Below are 24,057 nucleotides of genomic sequence, written 5' to 3' on the forward strand. Positions count from 1 at the left end.
GTAGCACCCGTGCGCAAAGGAAACCGGGGTTTTGGTCTGCCTTCAGCTTTCACTTCCGGTGGTGCCACTATGTTTTCATTCCCACTAACAATATTTCTACACGGAACACTAACATCACTTCTCCCAGAGAACATGGATCGTTTTGGTTATAAGCCCACTTGTTTCTATGACGAAAGAGTAAGTTAAAATGTGAATAGCTTTCCGTGGTTTTGTCTGCTCCGCGGACGCTATTGTTAAATTAGTTTGGGTTTGTTTCGAGGGGGAAAGATCGACGGACACGTGAATCCCGCCCACTACATTTGATTGGGTAAAGCGCGGCCTGCTTCCTGATCTGAAGGCACGCCCACTTGTAGCCCAGTGCGTACATGTTATGACGAGCCTTCACGACAGATTCCAACGCAGAGCAGAATCTGTTCTTGAGAGATTACTCTCTACCAAGCAGTTAGCAGAGCCAAGCACTGTATTGTCACTCTCTACCAAGTAGTTAGCATAGCCAAACACTGTATTGTGACTCTCTCTACCAAGAAGTTAGCAGAGCCAAAAACTGTATTGTGACTCTCTCTACCAAGTAGTTAGCAGAGCCAAACACTATATTGTGACTCTCTCTACCAAGTAGTTAGCAGAGCCAAACACTGTATTGTCACTCTCTACCAAGTAGTTAGTTAGTTATCGAACGCCTTCTCGAAATCCACAAAGTTGATACAGTTGCCTCTGCCAGTCTGTACACTGCTCTATGATGTTACGGAGGGTGAATATAATGGTCAACACATTCTCTACCTTTTCGGAACCCTGCTTGTTCCTCTCTAAGTTGTTTGTCTATCGCAACTGATATTCTTTGTACGATCATTTTGGCAAGGATTTTGCTGGGGACAGACAAAAGGGTGATGCCACGCCAGTTGTTACAGTTGCTAAGGACACCTTTCTTAGGGATCTTCACAATTATGCCTTTTGTCCAGTCATCCGGTACCTTATTCAAGGTAGAAACACACATTCACGCTCGCTCACTCACTCACTCACTCACTCACTCACTCACTCACTCTCACACACACACACACGCAAACTCAAACTGATTCAGTATAAGATGACATAATCCAGTGAAGCTGCATTGTGATGGAGGAAGTGGTTTGACACACATCCTGTGTCCTTAGTGCACAGAAACCACCCTAACAGCAGCCTACACTTCTCTGTTTACTAGTCTGTTGACACTCATAATGTTGTTTCATGTATTTAAAACACTCATAGTGTTGTTTCATGTATTCAAAACACTCATAATGCTTTTTAAAGTATTTTAAAACAAGCCTCTTTATTTTATTGCAAAATGAAAATATAGAACTCAGAGCACAACTTTTATTTGAACCTTGTATTTATTGTATAGTTGCTATTAGAATGGTTGCATTTGAACCTTGTATTTATTGTATAGTTACTATTAGAATGCCTGACAGCCAACCTTGATGTGCATCTTCGCAGAAAGGTCAAAATAACAACCGTGTCAACAGGGGAAGTTGCATTTTATTATTGTCAGTTTAGTCAGAAAGTGACTAAGAGAGTGTATTTATAAGTACTAGAGGTTCTTAGGGTGGGTGTGAGGGACGCGGCCCTCAAATTACATTACATTACAGTCATTTAGCAGACGCTTTTATCCAAAGCGACTTACAATAAGTGTATTCAACATAGGTAGGGAACGAAAACTACTAATCACCAGAAGTCTTTAGTGCATTTTCTGCAAAAACAAGCAACCAAGAGTATACCTAGCGCTAAGGTAAAAGTGCAATATATCAGCTACCTATTTCTTTAAACAGATGAGACAAAATAGCTAAGTCAAATGAGCATGAGCTAAAACAATTAAGTGTATCGACTAAACAAGATCTAATAAACAATACAACAATAGAAAACAAGCGTTCGTACAACTAGTTAACAACAAGTAGGTCAGGCAGAGAGGAAGGGTAGTGTTTCCTGAAGAGGTGGGTTTTCAACCTGCGGCGAAATATGGGCAGTGACTCTGCTGTCCTAACATCAGTGGGAAGTTCATTCCACCACTGTGGGGCCAGAACAGAAAAGAGTCGTGACCGTGTGGATCGGCCAGAAGGACCCTTGAGTGACGAGGCAATCAGTCGCCCCGAGGTGGCAGACCGAAGTGGTCGGGCAGGGGTGTAGGCATCGACCATAGCCCGGAGGTAGGAAGGAGCTGTTCCTTTCACTGCCCTATAGGCTAGCACCAGGGTTTTGAACTGGATGCGAGCCGCTACGGGGAGCCAGTGTAGAGAACGGAGAAGGATGGTTGTGTGGGAGAACTTGGGGCGGTTGAACACCAGACGAGCCGCAGCTTTCTGAACAAGCTCCAGAGGTCTGATGGCAGATGCCGGAGCACCAGCAAGGAGGGAGTTGCAGTAGTCCAGGCGGGAGATGACGAGAGCCTGGATGAGCACCTGGGCTGCCTTCTCCGTGAGGAAGGGGCGAATCCTCCTGATGTTGTAGAGGAGGAATCTGCAGGACCTTGTCACTGATGCGATGTTTGCCGAGAACGTCAGTTGATCGTCCAGGGTCACACCCAGATTCTTCGCAATCCGAGTTGAGGTCACCACAGCATTATCAATGGTGATGGCCATGTCTCGGTGAGGACAGCCCTTCCCCGGGAGGAACATCAGCTCGGTCTTGTCCAGGTTGAGCTTCAGGTGGTTTGTCGACATCCACTCCGAGATGTCAGCCAGACAAGCAGCAATGCGTGCCTCCACTTGGGTATCAGAGGGGGGGAATGAGAGGATCAGCTGGGTGTCATCGGCATAGCAGTGGTAGGAAAAGCCATGGGAGTGGATGACAGCACCCAGAGATGTAATGTAGAGAGAGAAAAGAAGAGGACCCAGAACCGAGCCTTGGGGAACCCCAGTTGTGAGCCTGTGTGGTTCTGACACAGACCCTCTCAGCATCACCTGGTAGGAGCGACCCGTCAGGTAGGATGCAAACAGGGAGAGTGCAGAGCCTGAGACACCCATCCCCTCGAGGGTGGAGAGGAGGATCTGATGGTTCACCGTGTCGAACGCTGCAGACAGGTCCAGGAGTATCAGGACGGAGGAGAGAGAGTTCGCTCTAGCGGCATGGAGCGACTCCGTCACTGCCAGGAGGGCAGTCTCTGTCGAGTGACCCACTTTGAACCCAGACTGGTTGGAGTCCAGGAGGTTGTTCTGGTGGAGATAGGAGGACAGTTGTTTAAAGACAGCACGTTCGAGAGTTTTAGATAGGAAGGATAGAAGGGAAACCGGTCTGTAGTTCTTGATCTCAGAGGGGTCAAGTGTCGGTTTCTTCAGGAGGCGGGTGACTCTGGCAGTCTTGAAAGTAGAGGGAAAGTAGCCAGATGTCAGAGAGGTGTTAATAAGGTGGGTTAAGAAGGGAAGAAGTTCAGGTGCAATAGACTGCAACAGAGTGGATGGGACCGGGTCCAGAGAGCATGAGGTGGGGCGACTAGAGGTAACAAGGAGAAGGACCTCGTTAGGGGAGAGGGGAGAGAAGTGGGATAGAGAGGGGATGGGGGGGGAAGAGGAGTAGATGAAGGTAGAGAGGGGGGGTGGCAGGCAGACGGGTGTGGGTAGTGCGCAGGGCACCAGCCGGGGGAGGAGGGAAGGAGGATCGGATATCGTTCACCTTCTTGTCAAAGAAGTTGGCAAAATCGTCAGGGAGGAGGGACGAGGAGGGAGGAGGGGGTGGTGGTTGCAGGAGAGAGGAGAAAGTTTCAAAGAGTTTTTTAGGGTTGGAAGCAGAAGCCTGAATTTTAGTGCAGAAAAAAGCAGCTTTAGCAGCTGATAGAGAGGAGGAAAAAGTAGAAATGAGAGATTGGAAGGTGAGAAGGTCCTCCAGGAGGTTGCCATTTCTCCATTTGCGCTCAGCCGCTCTCAGGCTCCGTCTCTCAGTCCGCACTGAGTCCGACAACCAGGGGGCAGGTGGAGTTTGGCGTGCAGGCCTGGTGGTGAGGGGACAGAGATGGTCGAGAGAAGAGGATAGAGTAGAGAAAAGTGGAACTAGTGGAAGAATCTGTGGCGGTATCAGGGGATAGAAGAGCAAAGGATTCAGGGGCAGGGAGAGCAGAGAGAACAGAAGAGGAAAGATCAGTGGAGGAAAGTGAGCGAAGATTGTGACGTGAGGAAATCATGTGGGTAGGGAGGGGCTGTGAGGGGGGAGAGGAGAGAGAGAGAGAGTAGGACATGAAGTAGTGATCAGAGAGTTTCTTACCCTTTTCACTGGAAAGAGGAGTGACAGACAGGTTAGCAATAGAGCAGCCTCTGGTGAAGATCAGGTCCAGTTGGTTGCCCGCCTCATGGGTAGGAGGAGATGGGGAAATAACTAGGTCAAAGGCGGCGAGAAACGAAAGTAGTGGGTCTAGCTGCTTCTCAGTCGGGAGGTTGAAGTCACCCAGAAGGATGAATCCAGAGCCATCGACAGGGGGAAGTGAGAGACTAGATGGTCCAGCTCCTCCAGGAAGCCACCAGCAGGGCCCGGTGGGCGATAAACAACTGCAATGGTAAGCTTGACTGGATGAGAAACAGTGACCACATGAAATTCAAATGAGGTAGGAGAGAATTGTGACAGTGAAACAGGAGAGTATTTCCATTTTCTGGAAATTAGCAGACCAGCCCCAAATCACATCTACGTCACACTGCCAACCCAACTGATATGCCCAAATATGGAGATCTCTGTATCTGTTAGTCCTTGTCACTTTTATGCCCATATATGGAGATCATTGATGTCATGACTGATATGCCCATATATGGACTGATCTCCAAAACAACAGGTTTGGGGATCTGTAGGGAATTAATCTCTCAAGAACAGATTCTGCACTGCGTTGGAATCTGTCGGTGAGGTTCGTCATAACATGTGCGCATGGGCGTGCCTTCAGATCAGGAAGCGGGCCGCGCTTTACCCAATCAAATGTGGTGGGCGGGATTCACGTGTCCGTCGATCATTCCCCCCTTGAAACAAACCGAAACTAATTTAACAATAGCGTCCGCGGAGCAGACAAAACCACGGAAAGATATTCACATTTTAACTTACTCTTTCATCATAGAAACAAGTGGGCTTATAACCAAAACGATCCATGTTCTCTGGGAGAAGTGGTGTTAGTGTTCCGTGTAGAAATATTGTTAGTGGGAATGAAAACATAGTCGCACCAACCGGAAGTGATGCGCTGAAGGCATACACAAAACACCGGTTTCCTTGCGCTCTGGCTCTACGTTTTCGTCCGCCCAGAGCCAACAGACATAGAACAAACAGCAGAGGGCGCTGTTTTTCATTTTCAGTTGGCGATGGGTTCCCAGATTGGTAGGGAATTGATTATTACATGAACCCGGCACCTGTGCGTCTCAATGTGTGTAAACAAATAATTGGTCTATACATTGCACCTCCAAAACCTTTTTAACTTCTACCCATAGGGCCATAGTTCTGCTAAATACAAATCCAATGACCAAAACAAACAAACACAAATGTAAAATGTGTTTTATGACTGTGTACAATTACAAGCTGAAACCTGAGTAAAGAAGCAACTTTATTGTCACATCACTGGTTTACATGTTTAAAGAAGCGGGTGGAATATTATATTTTGCATAAGCTCCATCATTTTGTTGTTATTTATAAAAAGGAGAAAAAACAAAAGGAGGACAGGGAGAGAAGAAACTCAAAACATAAAGATGCATGTCAAAGAGAACCTCCAAATAATATTGTTTTTTAAAACTGTTACTTCAACATTTATTTTGGATATTTCTCATCATTGTTTCAATTTTGGAGAACATAGCCTACTGAGAATAAAAGCCATTTACATATTAAAGTACATTCAAAGACGACCCTAAACCTGTGTCTCAGACAAGGCAGTCTCTTGACTGGTAGCCTGTTGACATTCCTGGCATAGGAAGTGGGAGTCAACCTTTCATTTCCCCAACCAACCAGAGTGCAGTGGGCGTCGCTCCAAATGTTGTGACGTCAGGGCTCTCAATGCTGCACATTGGGGAGGAGGAGGGGCGCGGAGCGGGGTGGGGGCGGGCGCAGAGATCGGTGAACCAATGGGAGCCCCCGGCTGTTTTCTCCTTTTTTTTTTTTTTTTTTTTGAATCTGCCCTTGTATGCCAGATATCAGACGTGCTGGGGCAGGCTACTTGACTGGTGCTCCCTGGGTTTGTGGAAGTGTTGGTCTGAGGCAGCTCTTCAGCGAAGGCTTTCTCCAGCACCTTTAGGATAGAGCTGTGGAATACAGCCTTGAAATCCTGACCCATGAACACGTACAGCAGCGGGTTCAGGCAGCTGTTCAGAAGTGCCAGGCCGAAAGTTATGGGGATCCAGATGGTGACCACATGGCCCAGTGTTTCACTGTACTCTGTCACAAAAATAATCAGATCCAAGATGTGTAAGGGGGCCCAGCACAGGACAAATGCGGTGATAACAGTTGCTATGATTTTGAGGGGGCGACGTGATTGGCTGGCCAGCGAGCGGTTGTTCCTGAGCCGGTAGATGATGACAGAATAGCAGGAGACGATGACAGTGAAAGGGACCACAAATCCCATGAGGAATTGAGTGATGAGCATGACCCTAGATGTAAATCCCCACAGCTGCCTCACTTCTGGTGTACTGTAGTTACCGGTGGGTTCAAAGTTGTTGTAGCACGAGATGGTGACCTCATCATGGCCTGAAGGCTGTGTGTCCCTAAAGATGAAGTAAGGGGAGCTGAGAGCCAAAGCCAACACCCAGACACCCAGACTCACCCAAGACGCCTTCCTGACACTGCGGTGGTTCTGGGCCCACACTGGACACACCACACATACACATCTGTCAACACTGATGACCACCAGGATGTAGATGCTGGCATACATGTTAATGAAGAACATGGTAAAGTTCATTTTGCACATGAATTTACCAAAAGGCCAGTGGTCGTCCAGAGCTGTTTGTGTGATGATCAGGGGCAGGGACGCTGTAACCAGGAAGTCGGCCACAGCGAGGTTGAGGTACCAAACGATGTTGACGGTTTTCTTCATTTTGAAGCCTGTCGCCCAGATGACGATGCCGTTCCCCAACGGGCCGAGCACAAAGAACAGGCTTAAAATGATGAGGGACACGATCTTCAAGGGTTTTAGAAGTTCAGCATAATCGTACTTCTCATTTTCTCCCGAGAAAGAGCCGTTTCCAGCAGACAGATCCGTCTCTTTATTGTGATAAACAGCAGTTGTGGTCATAATCTCCATAGTCCTAAAACCTAAAATGACAAAACAAAGGTTAATGCTCTGTTTTAACCCATTTAGACCTGAAGCCGATTCTAAAAACGCCTTCTAAATCCTGACCTAAGTTTTCTGAAAAACTTCAAATATGTATTAAAAAAATAAAAAAAATGTTATGTTGTTATACTGTACATAGCAACAAGAACCCCAAAAGGGGTTCCTGTCCTGAAAGGTATAGCTACAAATAGGGGTTCCCGCCCAAAATGGGTTAACAGACATTATTTGTTGCCAGGGACCCCCATACAAGATTTATATTGTTAAAATGTTTCTCATATATAAATATATACTTTTTTTTTTATAGCAAACCTACAAGCACACAACATTGTGAGCTTGTATATCGCCTATTTTCAGAATTCCGGGCCAGCAAATTGTCAGTCACAGCCAATCGGAATGGAATATTAAAAGTCTGACTGATACATCTTGATCACCTGACTCCAGAGATAAAGTGAACAGATTTTTGTCAGTTTGGGACAAAATCATCTGCTAAGGTTTCTTACAGGAGAGATGTTCTAAAGATCAATGAACACCCTGCACACATGATCACCGTCAAGACGCTCATTAGCTTCCTCCGTTACTGGATCAAACAAATAAATAAATAAAATATAATACCTATCATAGATAGGCCTACCGTTACTAATTACAAGCTGATGAAATTTCACACATCAACATTTTGTAAGTGATATATTTATTTATGTTAAAATACGTTTTAAAAGGCTCTATTTTCTAGATTCATGTCTATATAATAAAGAAAGTAAAATAAAAGATACCTGTTTCAAAGACGTCAGTCAGAGAAGTGTCTTGTTCTAACTGTGGTCGGTGAACACTGAGGAGCTCAGAGAAACTTATTGCACCGTATATATGAGTCATATGCATGACAGCCAACCATAGTGCATCTTTGCTGAGAGGTACAAATATCAACCATGTCAAATGGGGAAGTTGCATGTGTTTATTATTAAAAGCGAGGCCCACCCTACCGACTGTACAATATCTTGTATCACAAAACATACTGAAAAAGTTGCATAATTAAGTATGAACTTGACAATGGACAATGCAGTGTAAAAGTGCTGTTTACTTGCAGGTTAATCATGGAAACGAAACATAATATCAGCAATCAACATAGATAATAAACCAACGATCCCCATTGAACTTGATTGATGTGAGGACGTACTGTAGAGGAAAAAATAATAGCCTATTTGTTGTCATAACCAATCAATTTTAGCTAGGATTAATTGATCCTGATAGTGACCACATGATCTGTACACTGTACTGATGCATGATATGATAGGGGGATAACATAACAGTTGCTATGATATTTAAGGGGCCACCTGATTGGCTGGCCAGCGAGCGATTATTCCTGAGCCGGTAGATGATGACAGAATAGCAGGAGACGATGACAGTGAAAGGGACGACGAACCCAAATCGAAAATATCCATGACTGACAGACTGACTCGCTGATTGAGAGAGAGACAGGCTGACTGACTGACTGACTGAGTGAGAGACACTGACTGACTGACTGACTGACTGACTGACTGAGAGACACTGACTGACTGAGAGAGAGACAGACTGACTGACTGACTGACTGAGAGAGAAAGACAGACAGATAGACAGAACCCCCCCCCCACACACACACACACACACACACACACACACACACACACACACACACACACACACACACACACACACACACAGCCAACACAGAGGCATTCCAATCCCCTCAATGCAAGATCACCACAGATCATCATCACACACATGTTTGTGATGGTTTTTAATAATAATAATAATAATAACTTGAATTTATATAGCGCCTTTCAGAAACGCAAGGACGCTTTACAGTACACAAAATAAACTAATTAATTGCCAAAAGCCTGAGTAAATAAATGTCTCTTCAGTGCGGACTTGAAAGAGTCCAGTGTTGTTGTCAGGCGAATCTCCATTGGGAGAGAGTTTCAGAGGTCAGGGGCCGCCACGCTGAAAGCTCTATCGCCAAGGGTCCGCTTGTTGCTACGAGGGGTGGTGAGGAGCCCCAAAAGGTTTTAGCCTTTTCATGTTCTTTTAGCCTATTCTCAGTCTCCACTTGAGTCTAAACTTCATGGCCTACAGTACCTTCTCCACTCTCGCTCGTTGTTGTCACATCATTGCTCAATCAATGACTGTGATGATTAATCATCATGTGTTAGACTGTCTTTAGTTTTAATTATATACGGTACATATAACAAAATAAATCACGCATGTCTCATCCTCTTTACTCTAAACTGCAGCACTGATGGTGGTTTATTTGGTAGCATTTCGTAGTGTGTGTGACTGACTGGTTTTTACTAATGTGGGTGAGCTGTGACGTTGTCAGTCTACTCTAACATCTATCTATCAAGCAATCGTGTAGACCCAATCCCAGCGTACAAATCGTCTGAGGCTTTCATAAATGCTGCACGTATACTAACAGGAACCAGAAGAAGAGATCATATCACTCCTTCACTGGCCTTTCTGCACTGGCTCCCGGTTAAATACAGAATGGAATTTAAAATGCTCCTCCTCACCTACAAAGCTCTCAATGGACAGGAACCATTGTATCTCAAACAGTTCATTGAGCCTTATGAACCAGCCAGAACACCATTGCGTTCACACTATGCAAAAATGCTTAAGGCTCCAGGAAACCCCCAAAAGGCTAGAACAGGAGGCAGAGCATTTACGTTTCAGGCACCTCAGCTGTGGAACCTTCTCCCAGTTTCAGTTCGTGAAGCAGACACACTTTGTACTGTATATTTAAGACTAGATTAAAAACCTTTCTTTATGATAAAGCCTATAGCTGAAGAAACACTTCACCGCATGACAGTGGAAGTGTATAGATAGACAGATGCCAGGTCATTGTTGACCTGCCATCCCATAGTGTAGGAACCCTAGTGGTTCTTGATTTACGTATGTATTAGTTATTGTTGGACTATTGGTTTGCTGTGTACTGCTTTGTTATTGGATTACTATTTCTATGCATTTGATGTATTATTGATGTATTATGATGTTTTATCTTGCTTACTGTAAATCGCTCTGGATTAAGAGCCTCTCTCCTCTCTCCCTTCCCACCTCCCTCCTTCCTTACATCCCCTCCCTCTCTCCTCTCGTCCTCTCTCTCTTCTCCTCCTCCCTTTGGGTTGTGTGGGTTCATGTCCCTTCGGTGTAATTGTAATGAACACTGTACGGACTCACGCTCCAGTAAGGCCTGCCACTAATTCCACATCCGGGGACCCACTCCCCGGAGTTTCTTTTGTGTCTCCCACTTCCATAGACTGTAATTACGGACCCCCAGCTGCAGATCAAGAATGTGACTGTTATTACGGACCCCCAGCTGCAGATCAAGAATGTGACTGTTATTACGGACCCCCAGCTGCAGATCAAGAATGTGACTGTTATTACGGACCCCCAGCTGCAGATAAAGCATGTGACTGTTATTATGGACCCCCAGCTGCAGATCAAGAATGTGACTGTTATTACAGACCCCCAGCTGCAGATCAAGAATGTGACTGTTATTACAGACCCCCAGCTGCAGATCAAGAATGTGACTGCGGACTGGGCCTCTTCTTGGAGCACGACTGTGGATTGCTACTATATTATACCATACCACCATACTGTATATTAGCTCAACATTCTTATATTATACCATATATACTTTATAACATTATTGTTGGACTATGTTATATTATTACTGTACTATATACTATCTTATAATAATAAATAATATTTGCTATTATTGTTACTGCTACTACTTGAAGCTCTCTGAGCCTGGCCACTCCCACCCTAGAGCCTGGCCCCTCCCACCCTAGAGCCTGGGTCTGCCTGACGTTTCTTCCAGTTAAGGGGGAATTAAAATTGCTTGCTCAGGGTGGGACTGTCAGGTCTCTGTTCTACATGTAATGGACAATGCTCCACACTTCCCAGACTCTTCTCCCTTCTGGCTCCCAAACTGTGGAACAAACTCCCCATTGCAGTTAGAACAGCAGACTCACTCCCAATCTTCTGCCGTAATCTGAAGACTCACCTCTTCAGAATCCACCTTAACCTGTAGCGCTTGACCCAGCCTTGACGACCATGCAGGCTTATGCAAAGATTACAATGTATTTTAGATAGCATGTTATGTAGACAGATGCCAGGTCAGCTGTAGACCTGGCATCTACAGGCTATAGTGTGTGTAGTTTTAATGTACAGATTATTGATTTTTGATATTCTACTGTTTAGACTGATGATAGGTTCTTGATCCTAGATTACTATTACAATGCATTTGATGTATTACCTTGTGTTTACCTGCTTTCTGTAAATCACTCTGGATTGAGAGAAATAAATTGTGTGTGTGTGTGTGTGTGTGTGTGTGTGTGAGTGTGAGAGAGAGAGACAACTGGTCTTTCATTTCATGAGGTTTTTGCATGCAAAGCGTTTTTGGCCAAAACACTGTTAACAATGTTTGGTTGCACCGCAGTCCTTTGCATAATACAAGCCCTTAACATTTAGTGCTGTGCATTACTAAATTTGGAGATACTTTGGATTTACTTTACGTGACTTTGAAGCTCATAAATGGATACCCTTTCCTGATTGGATGATATTGGCAAACCTACCTGAAAATGTTCTCGTACTTGCTCTGATGAAGACCTGTTGCTCTGATGAAGATCAGTTGCTAGTCGAAACATCTTGGCTTTTAACACTTTCTGTCAACATGATTAATCCATTAAGACCTGGAACATATCTGTGTCATTTTAGAGATTTCTTTGGCTATTAAAAAAATAGCAGATCTACAAGCTCAAGCTCAAAGTTTGGGAACCACTGATATTATATAACAAACGTTCAAAGATTTGAGATTTAAAAAAATTTGCTTTAAAAAACACATATATTCAAAGATTTGCACACATGTTCACGATAAAAATTAAAATAAAATAGCAGATCTACAAGCTCATAGCGCGGCACTCGGTGCCGCGCTATGAGCTTGTAGGTCTACTATTTTTTAGTAGCCAAAGAAATATTAAAATGACACAAATGATGCTTTCCCGGTCTGAAAGGGTTAGAGTATACCTTGATGTTACGCCCCTCTCCTCCGGTATTCTTTGAGCGCTCGCATCTCTCCTCCTTTTCAACTTCCTGAACATGTGTTTTACCGTTTCCTTAAAAGGCTGGAGAGAGACGGGGACACCTCTGTTATGGAACAAACGCTATAGCAATGATTGTGGTTTAAAACCACTCAATCCGGGAACGCATCTGTGTCACTTTAGATTTATTTGGCTATTCAAAAATAGCAGATATACAAGCACTGCGCTATGAGCTTGTAGATCTGCTTTTTTTTTTTTTAAACAATCTTGTGCAAATCTTTGAATAAGCCAACATATTTTTTATATATATATATGTACACATATATATACACACACACACATTTTTAACAAATCTTTGCTTCTGGGGGGTCCCTGGAACACAACATATTTTGAGATGGGGGTCTGTGGACAAATACATATCATTTTGGGGGTCCTTGACATGAAAAAGTTTGAGAACTGTTATACCAACATAATTTGTTTTTTCCCCCAAAAAAACTGTTAGGATTTAGAAGACATTATTTTGTAGAATCCCCCAGAAGTCTGAAAAAGATGTTTTGCCAGTAGGGGGAGCCCACATATTTGGGTTTAACATTTTTAAACACAGAGGCTTGTTTCCATTGTGCTCCATAAACATTCAAACATCTTGACAAGCAACAAACCATGCAAAGAGACAACATTTTAACTGCATATTTATTTTGACATTTTTTTGTATCGTTGTTTGTTAGTTAAAGCAGAATGAAAACTGGTTTGAAGCAGGCAGCATGGTAGCTCACTGTGTTAACACACTGTCGTGAAGTTCAAATCCCCCTGCTTCTTTACTCTGAAGCATGTTCTGAAGACTAACATTCAGAAACGACACTTAAAAGCACTAAAAGAAACATGTCGTCACCTTGCTAAACTAATGGCCTAAGTCATTTTTTTTTAAAGTTTAAAAAATAAAAAATTAAACTGATCCAAAACTATATGATATTTTTTAATAATTTCACCCAAAACGTTTATAACAAATGATGACTATTAAAATAAAAATAACACTGTCTGTCAGTTATGTAACATAAGAGATTTAAATAGGTTTAAAAAGGATTAAACCTGACTTAGGCCAAATGAATTACTGATTCAGGCCTAGGTCACAAAACCATGTGACCTAGGCCAAAGAAATGGCCTAGTTTGTCCTAAGTCACACTAGGGAGATAAGTCATTCTACTAAAAGGGGAGGGAACAGCAGGATCCTTTTCAATTAGGAGATAGGCCATTTTACCAAAGGTGACGATGTGTGAGAGTGTGGAGGTGCCGTAGGGCAGTGAACAGTTGGTGGACACCTCTGTGGGCTTTGGCACAGGGCCACACGGCGACCAGAGAGTCACAGGTTCAATTCCAAGATTCAATTCCAACCTCTGCAAGCAAGGTCGCAGGTTCAAGTCCAGCCTATAGGGAGGCACCGGAGGCAATACTCATGGATGTACTCCTTACAGTGTGGGGGGGGGGGAGCGGGGAGCAGTGATGCTCCTCGCTGTTATCACACAGTCACGTTGGGGGGTCATGGCGACAAAAATAACACCTGACCTCAGTGGTGGAAGAGGTACTCAGATATTTCACTTAAAGTAGCAATACCACCATATAAAAATACTCTGTTACAAGTAAAAGGCCTGTGTTCAAAATGTTACTTGAATAAAAGTACAAAAGTATTGGCATCAAAAAATACTTAAAGTACCGAAAGTAAAAGTACACTTCTTTTTTTTTTTAAAGCAGATCGACAAGCTCACAACGCGTCGCATTGCGATCATAGCCTGTATAAAATGAATGGACAGCGTTACGCCCCTAGACTCTACAGACCCTAAATGAAGCCGATTTGATCAGCTGTGCATAATCTGCCATCTTTCAATATCGCGTCATACAGCGTCATATCCTGCAGAATGACACCAGACCATTATTGGTTGGGTAGCTTGTCAATCCAAAGCGGGGGCGGGGAATGAATGCTATTGGTTGTGTAGCTTGTCAATCAAATCATCCCCCCCCCCCCCCCCCAGAGCATAACCTACTTTATCGTCATTTTTTTAATAAATGGGACCATAGTGTACCAAGACGCATATCATGATGATTGAATGTTTTGAAAATCTAGTCTAAAGTTTGTCAAAAACCCATCAGCTTGTGTTAAGATCAATTATTTCTGACACCTGCAGGGGTAAAACAGCAAAACTACAGGCCATTCATATGAACTGTCTGTTCCGTATTGGCGTCGATGTAAACAGCAGGCCCCTTGATCGCGACGTGCTGAGCTTGTCGATCTGCTATTTTCAGTAGATCTATTTTCAAATAGCCAATGTATAAAATAGGGCTGAAGTGGTTAATGTTTGTTTTATAATGTAATAATTGATATCTTCAAAGTAACTAGTAACTAAAAGTTTTCAAATAATTGTAGTGGAGTAAAAAGTATAATATTTTCCTCTGAGATGTAGTGGAGTGGAAGTAAAAGTATTGAAAATGGGAAATACTCCAGTAAAGTAAAACATCCTCAAAAGTGTACTTAAGTACAGTACTTGAGTAAATGTACTTAGCTACTTTACTTTTGCTTTTCTGCCTCTAGTGGGCATAGTTCCTCCTTTTTCTCTAAGTTTAGTTCCTCCCCTGTCTCCAGGGGGCGCTGTTTATGTTGTTGAGCTGCAGCTGATATGCTACATGAAGTGACCAGACTTCCTGTTCCCCCTGTAAACATTCCTGTTGGGATTAGCATAGACATATAAAGGTAGACGCCTCCTCTGGCTCTGAAGCGTCGGCATCTCGGACGCACTTCCGCTTCCTCTATGCTTCTGGGGGGGAGCTGGAAACTTCCGTGTGCGTCACAGAAGGGGGCGTTCGGTAGGCCAATCAGAGGCAGGTGGGGTGGGTCTTTTCTTAAGAGGCAGCCGCGCAGCAACTAGTCAGTTAGACGCGCTGTGATTGGCCAGTAGTTAACGTGATGTGATTGGTCAGTAGTCAAACATCCCCCGGAAGAGCCTTGTATTGAGAGACCAGTCGTTACAATGAACTGCAGAGGCCAATGAGGTATCTAGGTTTCTATATCTATGGGGATTAGGATGAAACTTTTAGAGGTTAGGTGTTTAGGGGTTGGAATTAGAGTTAAACAGCATGATTTACACTCAGATCTGTAAGCATGTTGTGAGCTTGTGGATCTGCTATTTTTTGGCTTTGAGCTCACGGTTAAAAATGGCAAAAAATAGCAAAAGTGGCATTGTATATTCATTCAAGTGTGTGTGTGTGTGTGTGTGTGTGTGTGGGGGGGTGAGTGTGGGGGCGTGTGTGTGGGCGGGCTCTAGGCGTGGTGAGCAGTGATTAATTAGGTATAAATAGAGCTCAGGTGTGAGACAGATTCCAGGTGTTGGTTTGGTTCAGTTCAGATGGAACTCCAGCAGCTCTCCACACTTGCAAGCAAGTAACTGAACATTATTATTAATCACCAACATTTAACAGCTTTGTTTAAAATAATTCAGTTTGGGGAACTAGTCTGTGAATTAAAAATTTTGAAATGGACAAAATGAGGCATTATATTTTATAACAGAGTTAAGGAAACGCTTTCAAACTACACTCTGTTTCAATGGCTCATAGTGTCATCTAAACCAATGGTTCTTAAACTTGCGTCTCATTGTGAGCTTGTAGATCTGCTATTTTCAAACGTTTTTTAGACATTTTACATATTTGAAAACTTGTGAACTGGGTCATTTTGCATAGTGAGTACTTTCTACTTTTGGTACTTTAAGTACATTTTGCTACCCTACTTTTGTACTTTTACTCAAGTACATTTTAAATTCCAGACTTTTACTTGTAAAAGTGTATTTTTACATTGCAGTATTGATACTTTTACTTAAGTAAAACAATAGTACTTTTTCCACCACTGCCGGTAAGGGTCCATTTGGTTACAATTTTTTGGAAGTGTGGGTGGGGCTGACAAAGCTACATCCAAAAGGGCCAATACATGTTTTATTAAATGTGGCCATGAATAACTGAACACTTTTTTTCTTTGTCTTTTCGGGATCTAAAGTCAAAGGAGAGAAGTCACCAGAAGAAGACGGGTAGGAACTGTATGCTGCTTGTTCAGTGAAGAGCTGCTGTTATGCAGTGAAGACTGGTGTTCAAGGTAGGAACCATGTTTTTGTTCCTTTTGCTGCTGCTAGGGGTTTTGCTGCTGCTAGGGCTTTTGCGTTGTTTGCATTGCGTCGTTTGCGGAAAAAAACCACAAAACAAAGGCACAGGCATGGAGTTCCTGGTTTACTAGGACGGGGTTCAATTCCCCGCTGTGCCCTGCTCATTGTGTTTGCATTTATATTTGAACTCTCAACATTGAATTGTTAAATGTATTATACAGGAAATCAGCCTTTGGTATGTATCACAATGTAGAGCTTTAACTTATCTTAAAAAAACATATCTTTAAAGATTACCTCAATGTGAATATGAAGACACTGTATCCAGATGTGTACTTATCAGCTCTGTGCATAATGGGTTATTTGAAAGGTGTTAAGTATTTTTGGGGGTTAAATCATTGCCCCCTCTTAAGATAAAGCTGTATATTCTGAATGTCTGATCTAATCATTCTTGTTTTCTAGGGAAGCGACGGCCAGTGGCTGACTGCAGTGTTCGGGCCTTGAACCTGTAACCTTCGGCTCTCTATGCAGGAGTAGGGTAGAGAGGGGGTGGAGTAGAGTAGGGGGGCGGAGTAGGGTACAGAGGTGGCGGGAGTAGGGTAGAGAGGGAGGGGTAGTAGAGAGGTGGCAGAGTAGCCGACGGAATAGGCTAGAGTGGGGGCAGAGTAGGGGGCTGTGGTGGAGGGGGTTATGGTTAGTGTGTGTGGAGGTGAACTCCTATTTGGGTCTTCCTCTTATTGCGAATCTAATGAAATGTCACCGCCACACACAAACTCTAAGCATAACCCTCTCCTCCCTCTGTACCCCGCCCCCTACCCTACCCTACCCTACCCTACTCTACTCAGCCCTCTACCCTACCAGTTTTGGTCTCAGTTACTAAGGTGGTGACTGGATTTGAACCAGTACACTCCTACAAGTTATTCTACGGATATCAACCAATTTATCCGCTGTCCCAACTTACCGGGACACTTCACGTGAGTGGAAATCGAACCCAGGACTGCTCGGTTATTGGACAGATACTCAATCAGTGAGCTATCTGTTGGCTGACAAATACTGCTTTCTTTGTGGTTCTAAGTTGATGTTCTGGAAGCCAGCCTGCAAAGTAAAGCATCACAGTAAAGATTCCAGTGGGATTCGAACCCATGGCCTCTGGATCATGTATACAGCGTCTTATCCATTCACCTACAGCTGTGTCTATAGATTCTGTGGAAAAGATGTAGTGTCAGGGGCCCCCATGAAAAAGATTCATATTTTACAAAAAAAAAGAAACTAAATAACTAAAAGTATATATATTTATTCCAAATGTGTTGATATTTTCACACAATGTCAGGGTTAAGAATCGAACTCATAACCTTCTGTTTCTCAGGCAGGCTCTTAATCCAGCAGGCCTCTGTGCCATGTCAAAGATTGAAGGCCAAATAGATAAAGACAGAAAAGCCAGAGGCTTGTTTCCATTGTGGTTCATAAACATTCAAACATATAGACAAGCAACAACAAACCAGAGACAAAATAATATGTTGTTAAAAGCTTTTTCTTTTTTGTATTGTTGTGTGTTGTTCGTCAAAGAGGAATGAAGACCAGACCACAGACAGGTAGTCAATAGCTCAGTGTGTAAAACACTGCCTACATGATCCAGAGACTGTGGGTTCAAACCCTGCTCACTTCTTACCCTGAACCTCTCCTTTACTGAAGGTTCAGGGTAAGGAGTGAGTGAGGTTTGAACACACACACCCAGAAACCCTTAAAAGCAACACAGAAAGCAGTGAATTTCAGGCTGTACTGATGGCGTAGTGGACTAAGTCATGGTCACAAGGACTAGCATTGCTAGGACTAGTTGGCGCGGTCCCAGTAGGGCTAATGGCTAGAGTCCCTGTGTCCCAGTAGGTTACTCACCCAAGTGGGCGTGGGGGGTGGGCGCGGGGGCTTCTCTCCCCCCGTGGTTTCCAGACAATAAAGCGGAGGGGTTATAGAAAAAATATAAATGGGCAGCTGAACTATTACAGAAAGCGGAAGGAAGGGGTGGAGCTAGAGAGAGGAAGTGGTGGAGCTAAAGGGGTGGAGCTAGAGAGAGGAAGGGGCGGAGCTAAAGGGGTGGAGCTAGAGAGAGGAAGGGGCGGAGCTAGCAACAGGAAGGGGTGGAGCTAGCGACAGGGAGAGAGAGAATACAGAGATAATATAGAGACACTAACACTATAATATGGACACTAACACTATAATACAGCTAAAGATAATATAGACACTATAATATGGAGACACTATAATATAGAGATAATATAGACACACGATAATATAGAGACACTAACACTATAATATAGACACTATATATATAGACACTATAATATAGACACAAACACTATAATATAGATAATATAGACACTATAATATAGAATCACGATAATATACACTATAATATAGAGATAATATATAATATAGACACTATAATATAGAGACACTATAATATAGATAATATAGAGATAATATAGACACTATAATATAGACACTATAGACCACCGAAGTCTGACATCATTTACACATCCTTTGTTTGTCTACCTGGTTTGCAGTTTTCCACCCCCGTTCTGAATCCCATAGACGTATTTAATATCGCGTCAAATAAGAACTGTGTTCCAAAAATAAACAAATGATCCCGGCGGTTTGACTCTTATGGATATGAAGCATCAACTGACGGTGAGAAAACGCTAATGTTACTTCCGCCGAATTAGTTACATTTTCGCCAGAAACAGACTGTATCAAATATAAGTGACTGACTATCATAAACGATACAGAACCTCCTCCCTGACAATGTGTTTATTTTTGGACCACAATTCTTTTATGAGACGATTCTAAGATGACCCAATGTTATTCTCCATAGAGAAATTACTTCCGCAAACCTGGGGATGAACGAGTGACGTCAGGACTTCGGTGGTCTATAATATAGTATAGTATAGGCACTATAATATAGATAATATAGACACTATAATATAGAGACACTATAATATAGATAATATAGACACTATAATATAGACACTATAATATAGATAATATAGACACTATAATATAGAGACACTATAATATAGACACTATAATATAGATAATATAGACACTATAATATAGAGACACTATAATATAGACACTATAATATAGATAATATAGACACTATAATATAGACACTATAATATAGATAATATACACACTATAATATAGACACTATAATATAGATAATATAGACACTATAATATAGATAATATAGACACTATAATATAGAGACACTATAATATAGACACTATAATATAGATAATATAGACACTATAATATAGACACTATAATATAGATAATATAGACACTATAATATAGATAATATAGACACTATAATATAGAGACACTATAATATAGAGATAATATAGACACTATAATACAGAGACACTATAATAAAGAGACACTAACACTATAATATATAGATAATATAGACACTATAATATAGATAATATAGAGACACTATAATATAGACACTATAACATAGATAATATAGACACTATAATATAGATAATATAGACACTATAATATAGATAATATAACATAGATAATATAGACACTATAATATAGACACTATAATATAGAGACACTATAATATAGAGATAATATAGACACTATAATACAGAGACACTATAATAAAGAGACACTAACACTATAATATATAGATAATATAGACACTATAATATAGATAATATAGAGACACTATAATATAGACACTATAACATAGATAATATAGACACTATAATATAGATAATATAGACACTATAATATAGAGACACTATAACATAGATAATATAGACACTATAATATAGAGACACTATAACATAGATAATATAGACACTATAATATAGAGACACTATAATATAGAGATAATATAGACACTATAATACAGAGACACTATAATAAAGAGACACTAACACTATAATATATAGATAATATAGACACTATACTACAGAGAGAGACACTATAATACAGAGACACTATAACATTTTAATACAGAGACACTATAATATAGAGATAATATAGACACTATAATATAGAGACACTAACACTATAATATAGACACTATAATATAGATAATATAGACACTATAATATAGAGACACTATAACATAAATAATATAGACACTATACTATAGAGACACTATAATATAGAGACACAATAATATAGAGACACTATAACATAGATAATATAGACACTATAATATAGAGACACTATAATATAGAGATAATATAGACACTATAATACAGAGACACTATAATAAAGACACACTAACACTATAATATATAGATAATATAGACACTATACTACAGAGAGAGACACTATAATACAGAGACACTATAACATTTTAATACAGAGACACTATAATATAGAGATAATATAGACACTATAATATAGAGACACTAACACTATAATATAGACACTATAATATAGATAATATAGACACTATAATATAGAGACACTATAACATAAATAATATAGACACTATACTATAGAGACACTATAATATAGAGACACAATAATATAGAGACACTATAACATAGATAATATAGACACTATAATATAGACACTATAATATAGAGATAATATAGACACTATAATACAGAGACACTATAATAAAGACACACTAACACTATAATATATAGATAATATAGACACTATACTACAGAGAGAGACACTATAATACAGAGACACTATAACATTTTAATACAGAGACACTATAATATAGAGATAATATAGACACTATAATACAGAGATACTATAATAAAGAGACACTAACACTATAATATATAGATAATATAGATAATATATAGACACTATAACATAGATAATATAGACACTATAATATAGATAATATAGACACTATAATATAGATAATATAATATAGATAATATAGACACTATAATATAGACACTATAACATAGATAATATAGACACTATAATATAGATAATATAGACACTATAATATAGATAATATAATATAGATAATATAGACACTATAATATAGACACTATAACATAGATAATATAGACACTATAATATAGATCATATAGACACTATAATATAGATAATATAGAGACACTATAACATAGATAATATAGACACTATAATATAGAGACACTATAACATAGATAATATAGACACTATAATATAGAGACACTATAATATAGAGATAATATAGACACTATAATACAGAGACACTATAATAAAGACACACTATAATATATAGATAATATAGACACTATACTACAGAGAGAGACACTATAATACAGAGACACTATAACATTTTAATACAGAGACACTATAATATAGATAATATAGACACTATAATGTAGACACTATAATATAGATATTATAGACACTATAATATAGACACTATAATATAGATATTATAGTGTTATACAGAGACACTATAACACTATAATACAGAGACACTATAATACAGAGACACTAGGGGTGTGCCGATATATCGTCCCGCGATATATCGCGATACGTTTTCGTGACGATATGTATCGTTTTGGAAAAAAAAAAATCGTAAAAAAAAAAATAATAATAATCATGCATGCAAACAGCCCCGAGGTGAAAAGGGTGACAACATGTTGTTTTTTTCGGGTCAGGTGTCACACTATTGCCCTATTTGGATTCAAAACGGCTATTGTTGCTGAAAAGCTACAAGTTTGCGTCTGAATAATGCAAAAACAGAATTATTTGTTTGCATTTTTTCTCCCCCATATATTTTCATAATAAAAAAGTGCGTATCGTATCGTTTGGTGAAATCAGTGTATCGGCACACCCCTAAGAGACACTATAATAAAGAGACACTAACACTATAATATATAGAGATAATATAGACACTATACTACAGAGAGAGACACTATAACATTTTTGGAGTAAGAAAACGTTTTCAGAAAACTTTTTAGAACCGGCCTCAGGTCTAAATGGGTTAAACAGAATTATCAGGCCATCTATTTGTCCTGAAAGTCAGGGGACACATAAACCTGGCAAATACGAACAGGGTTGTCATAAAGTAATCATTCAGAACCATATATTCAACATGAACGAAACAGCTTTCCAATGATCCAACTCCCATGAAACCCACTGGCCTCCAACTCCAAACCATGTGTCCTTTGAACTCTTTGGCCTCCAACTCCAAACCATGTGTCCTTTTAACTCTTTGGCCTTTCTTTTCTTGGTACCCCTCCATTCCTCTCCTCTCAGGTGCATAATGCAGCCGCTGGGAAAAAAAGAAAAACAAACTTGTTATAAAGATAAATAAGAAAGTTGCAGTGGGCACGTTCCATTCCAAAGTGACAGAAATGTCCAGTGTCCTTTTTAGTGTACTAGATTTTCAGGTGGCCTTAGGAGCACTTCACCCATTTTCAACCCCATAGTCATATACAGATCCACTCTAATGCTCGTAAAAAATGCCACCATTTATGTCTACTCTGGCAGAGGAGGGCAGTGGACAGCTCAGAAACCTGCCTACCAGTGACATCACATGTCATCATTTTTCAATGTCCATTAGCTTGAATTGATGTCACTGGTAGGCAGGTTTCTGAGCTGTCCACAGGCAAAGAACACCTCTGAGAAACATTGAGTGAGACAAAAATGGCGGCATCTTATTGTGAGCATTACAGAGGAGCACTTATATGACCATCCATTCTTATTTACTTGATAGAAGATAAAATACTTAATTACATTAAATTCTTATTTACTTGATAGAAGATAAAATACTTAATTACATTAAATATCCGTCATCAAAAATGCCAAATCCGCTGCAGTAATAATAATTTAAAGTAAAGCTAGTATTTTGAGGTGCAGATTGACTCACCAAACATGTAGTCCTGCCTCAGCGTGTCCTTGAAGGCCCTCTTCTGTCCCTTTCCCGCCCAGTTGAAGATCTTGGTCGTGGATAACATTCACCGGATAATATTTTCTGAGTTGGTCCCTCCGTCTAATGCCAGGCGGGTTGTCTTAACAGATTAGAGAGAAAATGGTTAGTATGGTTAGTGTGCGGCATTATGAATCATATGAGTGAGACTATGAAAAATCATGTGACACTGTGTGTCTGGAGACATAATATGACAGTGTAGGATGGTGAACTACAGCTAAACCCTGATTATTAACTTAAGATGGGGGGGGGGCAGGCTGGAGGAGAAGGGTCTGGGGGAGGGTGGTGGTGACGCCTGTACTGGTACTGGTACCATAGCTGGGCGGGAAGGGGAACCCCTGGTGCATGGACTTGATCATCTGCTGCTGCGCCTGCTGACTCACTGCTGGAAACCTGTAAAGTGACAATAAAACATACAGATTCAGATTCTATTCCCCCGCTCAGGAGCAACTCGGCACGGTGCCTGTCTTTCTTATTTGACATTTGGCTCATGAATTATTCATAAGTCCTTCCCTCACATAGTTTTGTCATAGGATACTCCCATGGCCTGATCATTTGCATCTTTTGATTTCCAACCAAGTACTCTAGTCTCCTGGAAGAAATACATATCATTTTGGGGGTCCTTGACATGAACAAGTTTGACTGATTATAGCAACGTATGTTTTTTCAAAAAGCAACCAGAAGCAAAGA

General features: G+C 40.9%; 1 protein-coding gene across 1 annotated transcript; it reads right to left on the reverse strand.

Annotated features, from left to right (window-relative positions):
- Nucleotides 1-662: 662 nt before the first annotated feature.
- LOC308075736 (chemerin-like receptor 1) lies at nucleotides 663-23,395 on the reverse strand (the record flags this gene model as incomplete). The annotated part of the gene is made up of 3 exons (XM_080415682.1): nucleotides 663-731; nucleotides 6,134-6,942; nucleotides 23,308-23,395. 3 exons carry the CDS (start codon nucleotides 23,393-23,395, stop codon nucleotides 663-665), a joined length of 966 nt encoding a protein of 321 aa, XP_080271808.1.
- Between the last annotated feature and the right edge of the window lie 662 nt (nucleotides 23,396-24,057).

This window comes from Gymnoscopelus braueri (assembly GCF_963280865.1).
Source record: "Gymnoscopelus braueri genome assembly, chromosome: 20".
In the NCBI taxonomy this organism is placed as follows: Eukaryota; Metazoa; Chordata; class Actinopteri; order Myctophiformes; family Myctophidae; genus Gymnoscopelus; species Gymnoscopelus braueri.